This window comes from Rhinolophus hipposideros, assembly GCF_964194185.1.
Source record: "Rhinolophus hipposideros genome assembly, chromosome: 15".
Classification (NCBI taxonomy): domain Eukaryota; kingdom Metazoa; phylum Chordata; class Mammalia; order Chiroptera; family Rhinolophidae; genus Rhinolophus; species Rhinolophus hipposideros.
This window is the reverse complement of record NC_138061.1, coordinates 45,042,736-45,054,802: the sequence shown is the minus strand read 5'-3', so window position 1 is coordinate 45,054,802 and position 12,067 is coordinate 45,042,736. Positions and strand designations below refer to the sequence as shown.

The following is a 12,067-nucleotide window of genomic DNA, read 5'->3' as shown; positions in this document are numbered from 1 at the left end:
CGCAATAAATTAAAATAACTAACTAACTAAATAAATTTAAATAAATAAATAAATAAATAAATAAATAAATAAATAAATAAATAAAGAGCTTGATCTTATCACTCTAATGATCCTCTCTCACAGTTAGGTGAGAGGGAGAGGCAAGAGTCAGCAGCAGATTTTCTCAAGCAGGGGGAAGGAATGACAAAGCCTCTTTCCATCAATCTTCCTACAGCTCATCGGGGGTCTCAGCAGGGTCTTGTCTGGCTTAGGTTGTTTCTCCCATGAGAAATCTTACCTGTCTTTGACTGCAAACCCTTCATCTGAAGACCAGGCAGAGAGACACAAGGTGTAACAAACTCAATCTCAAAGAGGCACAGTTCTACAAATCTTTCCTTTCTTAGGGAAAGGCATGGGGGGACAGATGTCTAGGCTGTTGTGTGACCACATAGGTGTATATATTTCATAATGTGTGTGTATGTGTGTGTGTGTGTGTGTGTGTGTGTAAAATGATATTATGGTGTAAAAAGAAACTCAATCAAGTCAGGTCATATTGTCTGGCAAGTAGCATAATTATTAAATAAAAGTTAAAAAGGTCATTTTTAAATAAAATAGCATTACCTGTAAAGGGATAAGGGAAATAAAAACAAACAAACAAAAAAAAAAACTTAACATTTGCTAAGCACCTAATGTATGCCAAATATTATGTAAAATGTATGATTTTATGTATCTTTACCATGTGGTAAGTACCACAATCATTATTTTATTAAAGAGAAAATAAGCTCAGACCAACTAAGTAATTTACTCAAAGCTACATGGCTAATAAGTGGCAGTACCAGAATGCAGACAAAAGTATTTCCGAGCTCCCTATTCATTTCACTCTATTGTAGCATTAAATCTGGGTGTTAGAATAAAATAGAATAAGTGTCTAATGCTAAGATTCTCAGATAAAAGTTCTTATTGTAATATAAATAAGCATCAAAATGCAACTTCTCATGTATTCATGTGTTAGTAATGGCTGAGTTTGAATTTAATGATTAGAATCTGGGGAGAAAAGGAGAGGATGGAAATGTGCCTGTATAAGTCATAGAGAAAAATAATAATATCTCAAGGAAAACATCTCAGGACCATAGACTACTGGTGCTATTTCAACTATCCACCATGATTCTAAAAAGTCTGTGTAATGTAGTACATTTTTATTTTGTTGGAACTGGGACATAGGTTTATATTGTGTTCACTGAGATTTATGTTATGTTGTGTTTTGTGTAATCTAGTCAGTCTTGGTGTACCTCCTAACCACCCATCACCTAAATCTCGCCCTCATCTTAGCTCTTTGTTGCATTCAGGGAATCTCCCTTCAATGTCTAAGCTGATCTTTTTAATAATTTAATTTTATCTTGTTTTATTGGAAGCAGTATACGCTAATCATTAAAAGCAGATTCTGTAGGCAAAATGCCTGAGTTCAAAACCCATCTGCAATACTTAATATCTGTGTAACTTCATAAAAGATAAATTTAACTTCTCTGGTCTATGTTCCTGTTTTCTCACCTAGGAAATGAGGATAATAATAATCCTAAACTCATAGTGTTATGATAGTAATCAAATGAGTTTATTTATGGAAGGGTGCCTAACACAGAGAAAATGATAAGTGTGTTAACTACTATCATGGGACAAAATATATGATATTATTGTTTTTATCTATTAAGTTAACCACTCTGTCATGGACTTATATATCAATAGCAAAGGAAAAACAGATTAAAAGGGAAAATTTTGGACTTTATGGGGAGTGATATTATGTTATCAAAGATTTAGGGGCTACAAAGTACAAAGTATATAATTAAGCTTTTTGTTTTGTCTTTAATCAGTAGCAGAAAATACCAAATTGTATCAAAAATAGTCTTTGTCCTTAAAAATGCAAACTAAGTGCATGGAACTCTTTGATATTTTCTATTATTAAACCAGATCCCTAGTTTGTTGATCTGTTACTGATCAACTGTGCCATCTTCCTATTACTTGTGCTAAGTAATAGGAGAAAGAGGGAATGGTAGATGCCAGAAATCAGGTGAGAACCAGGAAAAGAATGGAAGTCAAGGTTAGGGCAGTGCAAAAATAACTGAAAGGTTTGTGTTGCACTAATCAATTAAGTCCCAAAGGTATCTCTTTCACTTGCATTAATAAAAAATTTAATGGCATCAACATTGTGGGCTAGTTGGAGGCTTTCCAATTATACCTTCTAACCTGTAATTTAATGATTAATTGACAGACTGTATGCCAGAGTGTGATCTGCCCTTCTTTTGAATCTATCAATCAATTATTATTGTCATGACTATTTATTAAAGATTTCTGACCTGCAGTTTTTTAAAAATATTTCCAACATCTACCTGCTCCTCCTTCGGGTATCTTTCTAGGATCCAAGCTCAATGATTTAAGACACAATTTGCTGACAGGAGATCCTGAGAACCCATTATGAAAATGAAGGCAGCAAACAACCTTTGAATGTATTTCCCAATTTAAAAAGCCTTCATTACATAGCACATTTCAGGCTGAGAATGTTAAAAATTTATCATAGTTTCAGTAATTGCAGCTTCCTCTGGAAGCCTGGCATGATATGGAATCATTTGTAAAATGTGTATTTTGTTTGGCACTCAGTAGGAATCTTGCCAGGCAATACATTTAATTAGGAACACGAGGAAGAGAATAATTACGGTCTGTCATAATGTATTATTGTTACTTTTAAGTTCTCCATGTGTTTAAGATAGTGGTCTTATAATAAGGTATGCATTAAAGCTAGAGGTAATTTCCCTTTATTGGCCTAGGGTTTTTATGTGGAGAAATATATTATTTTGAGGCGAGAGGTGCATTAGCTGCATTCCGTAGATATAATTCTTTGTCCATTGTATAAGCTAAGAGAGTGTTAGATGCTCTTTGTCCATGTTTAAGACCTTGAAAATTGATGCATTGCCTTTTGGGAGCTTAGGCAGCTTTATTTAACTTTAACTTTCTCTGGAGATGCATAGAAATAATGAAATGCAATGCCTCTCTTGAGCATAACCATGTACATAACATCTAGTCTTGCCTGATATAAATTTGATAGGAGCAACTTAAATCATGTAATGATAATGTTATTTTTTATAAAGCAACTTGTGTCAGCAGATTTAAAGAGAAGAAGTATGATGGTAACCATCTTCTGAGGTCAGGTTTTCATTGTGTTAGACATGAGGTTCCATTTCTACAGAAAAAAATGTTCTGATATTAAATTTGAGAGACACCATGGGAAAAGTGCAATGAAAGGGCCTTTTTGGCATACAGGGACCACATGTTTTGGTGTTCAGTTTTTCAGGTATAGAATAATCTGATCATTCACCTTTGCATGAATCCCCTCTGTCTTTTATTACAATATACTGATAGTCTCTTTATGAACAGAGATTTTCCTTTAATAACAAATTTCATTTGATTTAGCATAAGGGCACCAACCATTGAGACCAGTCCAAGGTAAAAATAAGGCATAGACAGGGATTATTTTCATTCTCTTCTTCTAACTCCACTCTATTTTGGCTTCTCAAAAATCTTCCTTTTCTTGTGGTGTAGCCATAATTATATCTGATGAAATAAACTTCAACATTAAAAAAAAAGGTAACAGAAGAAAAGATGGACATTTTATAATGACAAAGGGGATAATACAACAAAAAGACGTAACACTTATGGATATAAATACTCCCAATCAGGGAAAACCAAAACACATAAAATAACTGCTAACAGAACTAAAGGGAGAAACTGACAAAAATACAATAACTACCCCCTTGATATGGATAGGTCATCAACCAGAAAATCAATAAGGAACTATCAGCCTTAAATGATACATTAGGCCAAATAAACATAATAGACATTTACAGAGCATTTGATCCCAGAACACCAGACTGTATATTCTATTCTAGTGCACATGGACCATTCTCAAGGATAGATCATATGTTGGGACACAAAACTAGCCTCAAGAAATTTAAAAAGATTGAAATGATACCAAGCATATTCTTTAACCATAAGACTTTGAAATTGGAGATCAACTGCAATAAGAAAGTGGGAAACACCACAAATATGTGGAGATTAAGCAACATGGTACTAAAGAATGTCTGGGTCAAAGAAGAAATAGAAGGAGAGATCAAAGATACATAGAAACAAATGAGAATGAAAATATCAAAATTATTGGGACACTGCAAAAACAGTATTAAGAGGGAAATTTATATCATTACTGGCCTATCTCAAGAAACAAGAAAAAACCCAAATAAACAACCTAACATTACATCTTAGAGAACTAAGAAGAACAAATGAAGCCCAAAGTCCGCAAGAGGAAGGAAATAATAATTAGACCAGAATTAAATGAGATAGAGAACTGAAAATAATATAAAAAAAATAATGCAATTAAGAACTGTTTGTTTAAAATAACTAATAAAACTGACAATCCCCTGGCTAGACTCATTAAGAAAAGAAGAAAAAAGACACAAATAAAATCAGAAATGAAAGAGAAGTTATGACAGCTCCAAGAGAAATACATAGGAGCATACAAGAATACTATGAAAGACTATATGCCACTAAAATCAATAACCTAGAAGAGATGGAGAAGTTCTTAGAAATATAGAACCTTCCTAGACTGAATCTCAAAGAATTGGAAAATCTAAATAGACCCATCAACCGTAAGGAAATTGGAACAACCATTTAAAACCTCCCCAAAAACAATAGTCCAGGCCCAGGTGGCTTCATTAGTGAAGTATACCAAACATTCAAAGATGATTTAATACCTGTCCCCCTCAAATTATTCCAAAAAAATTGAAGAAGAATCAATACTTCCTGACTTACCTTATGAGGTCAACATCACCCTGATACTAAAACCTGGTAAGGAAAACACACAAAAAGAAAATTACAGACCAATATTTCTGATGGTTACAGACTCAAAAATTGTAAACAAAATACTAGAAAATAGAATACAACAATACATTAAAAATATTATAGATCACAATCAAATTGGATTCATTCTAGGAGCTGTAGGATGGTTCAATATATGCAAACTGAACAATGTGATACACCACATAAAAACATAAATAAAGGATAACAATCATATGATCATATCAATAGATGCAGAAAATTACTTGACAAAATACAACACCCATGTATGATTAAAACACTTATAAAATGGGTATAGAATAAAAGTACCTCAACATAATAAAGACCATAGACTACAAACCATCAGCTAATAAACTTAATGGTGAAAAATTAAAAGCTTTTTTTGGTACAATCAAGGACAAGATAAAGATACCACTCTCACCATTTATTCAACATAGTATTCAAAGTCTTAGCCAGAGCTATCAGGCAAGTGAAAGAAATAAAAGGCCTCCAAATTAGGAATGACAAATTCAAATTGTCATTTTTTGCAGACTACATGATTTTTTGTATAGAAAACCCTAAAGACTCCATTAAAAATTATTAGAAATAATAAACAAATACAGTAAATTTGCAGGGCATAAAATCAATGTACATGAATCAATTGCATTCCTATATACTAACAATGAAATTTTAGAAAAAGAAGAAAAAAATTTATTATGCAGTTTAAACAAAAAGAATAAAATACCTATGAATACACCTATCAAAGGATGTAAAGGAACTATGCACATATACTATAAGAAATTATTAAAATAAATTGAAGAAGACAGAAAGAATTGGAAAGATTTTTCTGTGTTTGGATAGGAAGAACCAACATAGTTAAAGTGGCCATACTACCCAAAGCAGTGTATAGATTTAATGCAATCCCTATAAAAATCCCAATGGCATTTCTTTTTTTTAAGAAATGCAACAAAAAATCATCAGATTTCGTATGCAATCACAAAAGACCCTGCATAGCCAAAACAATCCTCGGAAAAAAAACACAAGGCTGAAGGTATCATACTCACTGACTTCAGTTTGTACTACAAAGTGACAAGAATCAAAGAAGCATGGTATTGACAGGAAAAGACACACAGACCAATGGAGTAGAATTGAGAACTCAGAAACAAACCCACATGTATGTGGACAGATAATTTTTGACAAAGGAGCCAAAAACATACAGTGGAGAAAAGAAAGCCTCTTCAATAAATTAGAAAACCACATGCAAAAGAATGAAACTAGACAGCTATCTGTCTCCATATACTAAAATTAACTCAAAATGGATCAAAGACCTAACCAAGCATAAGACGTTAAAACAATACATTTCATAGAATAAAGCATAGGTATAAACTTATGGACCTTGGGTTTAGAGAGGATTTTGTGAATTTGACCTCAAAAGAAAAGTAAGTAAAAGCAAAAATAAATGAATGGGACTATACAAACTAAAAAGCTTCTGCACAGCAAAACCATCAACAAAGCAAAGAGGCAACCAATTGAATTGGAGAAGATATTTGCAAACAACACCTCAAATAAGGGGTGATATTCAAAATATATAAAGAACTCATACAACTCAACGACAAAATAGTAAACAAGAAATCTGATTAAAAAATGGGCAGAGTACCTGAATAGACACTTCTTCCAAAAAGACAAACAGCCAACAGATATATGAAAAGATGCTCATCGTCACTACTGGTTATTAGAGAAATGTAAATTATATCACCATGAGATACCACTTCACAACTGTTAGAATGGCTATTATCAAGAAGGCAAGTAATAATAAGTATTTGAGAGGCTGTGGAGAAAAGGGAACCCTCATAATTGCTGGTGGGAATGAAAATTGGTACAGCCAGTATGGAAAACAGTATTGAGGTTCCTCAAAAAAATTAAGAATTGGAAGTGTAATGGCTCTGTGAGATGTCCGAGAGATAGTGAAGGGGGAGCGGGGACTTCACACAGTGTGAGGATATAAATGATAAACGTCTAAGTATTACTTTGTCTTGTACACCTGAAACTAATTAAAAAAATGGGAAAAAAGAAAGACTTTGCTGTCTCACTTATAAAACTGAGATGATAACATTATTTACATTGTCATTATGAAGATTAAATGACCTAACATCTATGAACTACCTGGCATAATACCTAGCCTATACTAAGAGCTCAATAACTATATGCTTCTTTTATTATTATCATTTTTATTATTATTAGACCAATTTCAATAACTATTTGATGAGTTATGAAAAAAATAGTCATGGAGATGTGAAATAGAGTAAGGGGAATATAGTAAATAATGTAAAAATTATTTTGGTATCAGTTGGGTACTAGATTTATTGGGGGACATCACTTCATAAGTTATGTAAACATGTAACCACTGTGTTATACCCCTGAAACTAATATAAAATAATATTGAATGTGAACTATAATTAAATATATATCATGAATGTGTGTGTGTGTGTGTATGTGTAGCCACAGGATATAATATGCTGCAAAGATAATATAGTCAATGGTATTATAGTAGCCATGTACAATGTCAGATGGGTAGTAGACTTACTTGTTGGGATTATCACTTTGTGAGGTGTGTAAATGATGTCTAATAATTATCTTGTTTTGTACACCTGAAGCTAATACAAAATAAATAAATAAATGAAAAAAAATTAAGAAGATAATTACCATATGAGCCAGCAATCCCTCTTTTGGGTATCTACCAAAAAAAATCTGAAAATATTTATCTATAAAGATATATGTATCCCTATGTTCATCACGGCATTATTCATGGCGGCCAAAATGTGGAAACAACTGAAGTGTCCTTCCATATTTAATTGGGTAAGGAAGATGTGTTACATACGAGGTCTGACAATTAAAATTGTCACCTTATTGCAACTATGTTGCTAACATTTTTTGTGATATCAGAGGACTTATTCATTATGAGTTTGTACCAACTGGACAAACAGTTAACCAAGTTTACTATTTGGAAGTGCTGAAAAGGCTGCATGAAAAAGTTAGATGACCTGAACTTTATGCCAACAATTCATGGCTCTTGCATCACAACAATGCACCAGCATACCTGGCACTCTCTGTGAGGGAGTTTTTAGCAATTGAACAAATAACTGTATTGGAACACCCTCTCTACTCACCTGATCTGTCCCCCAATGACTCTTTCTTAACCCAAAGATAAAGGAAATATTGAAAGGACATTTTGATGACATTCAGGACATCAAGGGTAACATGATGGCAGCTCTGATGGCCATTCCAGAAAAAGAATTCCAAAATTGCTTTGAAAGGTGGACTAGGCACTGTCCTCAGTGCATAGCTTCCCAAGGGCAGTACTTCGAAGGTGACCATAGTGATGTTCAGTAATAAGGTATGTAGCACTCTCTCTAGGGTGAGTTTGCAAGCTTAATTTTTTGATTTCATATATACAATGTAATATTACGCAGTCAAAAGAAAAAATGAAATAATATTATTTGTGACAATGCTGACAGATCTTGAGATTATCATGCTAAGTGAAATAAGTCAGACAGAAAGATAAAGAACCTTATTTCACTCATATGTGGGATATAAAACTGAAAGCAACAAATGAACAAGATAAAGAAAAACTCATAGACACAGGAACAGTTTAGTCATTAGTAGAGGATAGGGTGAGAGGAATGGCAGAAGAGGATAAAGGGTATCAAATATATTGTGGTTAAAAGAAAATTGACTCTGGGTGGTGAACACACAATGCAATATATAGATAATGTATTATGGAAACGTACACTTGAAACCTGTATAATTTTACTAATCACTCTCACTCCAATAAATTTAATAAAAATTAATAAGAAAAAAATTTTCCTTTTGTCACCCTGACAAATTTATTCCTCCTTCCCACCTCCCTCACTCGCCTCGCTCCTGTGGAAGCATCAAAACAATTGTGTTAGTGAGCACTGGCTTCAGGGTTGTATTTTCTACTAGGAACCAGGAACAGAACCCAAATGATTAGAACACTCAGTAAAGAGTTAGCAATTGGACATAAAGAAATAAGTAGAGGAGTGGTTTTAGGTGGTTGGAACAGTTACATTTATTCAGGTAATTATTTATATTTGAGGGAAGAAAAGATAGACAAAATACCTCCTTATCTCATCCCATTACAAAAATGTAAGAAGTGTACTTTTTTATTCTTGGGTTCAAAATCCTTAAATAAACCCAAATTTTATTTCATTGCATTAGGAATTGAGATTATTTTAAAGTAACCATCACAACAATAACAACTTGTATTATTGAATACTTGCTTTGTTTAAAGCAATGTTCTGAGCACTTTATAGAAGTGAATTCATGTAATCCTTAGAATGATTCCATGTGGTAGATGCGCCTATTACCACCAAACAAACTGACACACAAAGTGAGTAACTTGATTGACTTACACAAATAGTAAGAAGTGGTCTGTTATTGGGGTAAAGTCCAAGATAGTGTGACTCCAGATTCATACTCAACTATGATATTTCTATGAATTAATTGTAGAGGAGCCATAATGTGATAAAAAATAAAATGCAATTAACTGAAAAACTGTGAAAAATGATTAAAAAGAGAAAGACTAAAAGTAGCCCTTGCTGATCAAAACACACTGTTGAACATATATAATATTTAAAATCGCATGTTTCCTCCCACGTTCAGGAAAATACTTTTGCCTTGAGGTATCTATGTCCTCCAAGAGTAATTCTGGGCTGAGGTTGCTGTAAGAAATACCTGGGAATGAAGATCGAATAAATAGTCCATTGTCTTGTCAGTATTTTCTGAATCTTATTATAATAGGCCTTCATTTTTTTTCATTTAGTACCAAAGTCTAATTAAGGCCTGTCTAAAACTGAACTATATAAAGCTAATGGCCAGTACTTTTGAGATGCAAATCGTGTGTGTGTGTGTGTGTGTGTGTGTGTGTGTGTGTGTGTGTGTGTGTTAGCATGAACCACTGCAAGTCACATGCATTATTTTACTTTCAGGGGCAAAGGACCACTAAAGCACACAACTGATGTGATTTATGCAGCTAAAATGATATCAGAATCAGGATCGAGGATGGATGTCCTCGCTCGGCAGATTGCAAATCAGGTGAGTTTTCCACAAGTAGATGTGATGAAAGTCTACGCTAATTGTGTCCTACCATTTCAATATGATTAGAAAAAAGTTGGATTTTTTCTCTGTTGGATTGTTTTTTATTATTATTGAATTATTTTTAATTTTATTGAATAATTAATACACAAGTATTGGACAGTTCATTCTAAGGAAGCCTAATTATTTCTTAGGGCATCCGTAATAGTGGTCATATTTCCCTATTTCTCAGATTTTTGAGCTTTAAATACATTCAAATTATTTAAAATATTGGCTTTTTGAGTTTCAAATATACTCAAATTATTTTAATTGGCTGTAATAGCCAATGATAGTTGTTTTTTTCTTAATGCCTTAGATTTCTTAGTTTTGCTTTTCAAAAATCAATACTTTTCAAAATTCTATTACGTCAGCTTTTCTGTGTCAGCGATATATACTGGCATTCTATGTAAAATTGCAAGACAAGTAGTGATTATTAATGTTCTAAAGTGAAGATGTAAAATGTGAAATATTATAGTTTTTATAGAGACTAATGCTCTAAACATTTTTTTATACTTCTCTCATCTACATTTCAATTTCCTAGCAGCAACTACATTATCAAAGTTACATTTTGTCTAACTTCAATTGAAAAATCGATCAGTTTTTAGTTAACGTATTGAGATATTTAATTAATATTTCAAACTGAGAATATAGTATACTTTGCAGTTTTGATATTATTCAACTTTATAATACATATTTATCTCCATTTGGGAAAAGGCACTTTCCTTTTGGCTTTGCAACTATTCCATATTATTTCTTGCTTACATACTTTGAGGATAACTGTATCGGACTGCTTCTTATTATTTACTCTTTTTGTCCTCTGTTTCTTGGAACATGAAGAACTTTTTCTTATTAGATATTATATTTGTGGATATAAGGGTAGAGAAACAAATAAACAACAATAATAACAGAGACGAATATTTTAAAACATTCATATATATATATATATGTATGTATTCAGTGACTTGCCACTTTAAGCATTATAAACATTTTATTAATCTGTCTTAGAATTTAGTGTTTACAGTTAAAAACAAACTCTATCAAGCACCAGAAAACAAACAAACTCCATGCTAATATAATTCAAAATCAGTATGAATAAACGACTGAAAGCCAAATCTTCCTATGGATTTCTATAGTTTAGAATTTTATTTCATTCACTTTTATGAGTGAGACTAAACAGAATAAGTGAAACCATAATGCATTAGACAGATTGATGTCTACTTATAACTTTTTAAATACTTAATGCTTACTACCAATGTGCCTCTGTTCATTTTGGAATGCACAATTTTCAAAGTTCAAATAATTGTGTTATTTTTAATTTTTTTCTTATATTGATAACATTCTCCTTTAATTGGATCAAATGACCTCACAGTAGGTACTTTTATAAATGATTTATTAAATGATACCATTGTTTTTAGCATTATCCAAATTTTATTGAAGAAAGCAAAAGTATTGTTTCATTTCCATGTAACCTCTCTGACTAATGAAAAATCATGGATGACTCTCTGGATTTTCTCACTTCATATAGTAAAGTAGTTTCAAAATGAATTACTTCTGTTCTGAACAGCTAGGGTTCTGAAGAATCAAAAATGAGAAAAGAGAAACTGACTCATTATAGTGATCATCTGTGGAGATTATCTAGGACTGTGCTTCTAATATTGTTTAACAGATTAAACATTAAAAAATGTAGACAGAGGATAATACTTGAATTTAATAATAGAATACAATTGAATAATATAAAAAAGGTAATTTTCACAGTGTTTATGTAGGTATGTTTATTGTGTGTGAGCACATAATAGTTCACTGCTCAGACATTGCTATTACCTGGCTAACAAGGCAGAGATGAACAAAAACCTTCTGTTTTAACATCTAGAGTCCTCATGTAAAGTTACTTTTTCCCAATCATCCAAACTCGCTTTAGAATTGTCTTAAGATGTTGTGGTGGATTATATATGTCATCCAAAACCGTATTGTTTAAATCCAGCAGAAATCTGGTATAAACATTGTCTCCATTGGACAGTATATTCCTAACGGACAGGATGTTGTTTGTTATCACAATTTC

General features: G+C 32.4%; 1 protein-coding gene across 4 annotated transcripts in view; it reads left to right on the top strand.

Moving 5' to 3' along the window:
- CTNNA3 (catenin alpha 3) overlaps window positions 1-12,067 on the top strand; it is a 1,458,437-nt gene that overhangs the window by 1,381,454 nt on the left and 64,916 nt on the right. For all 4 annotated transcript variants that reach the window (XM_081075326.1, XM_081075327.1, XM_081075328.1 and 1 more), the window contains exon 16: window positions 9,864-9,969. In XM_081075326.1, the coding sequence (XP_080931452.1) occupies window positions 9,864-9,969 (106 nt within the window). The remainder of the gene's footprint in view (window positions 1-9,863; window positions 9,970-12,067) is intronic.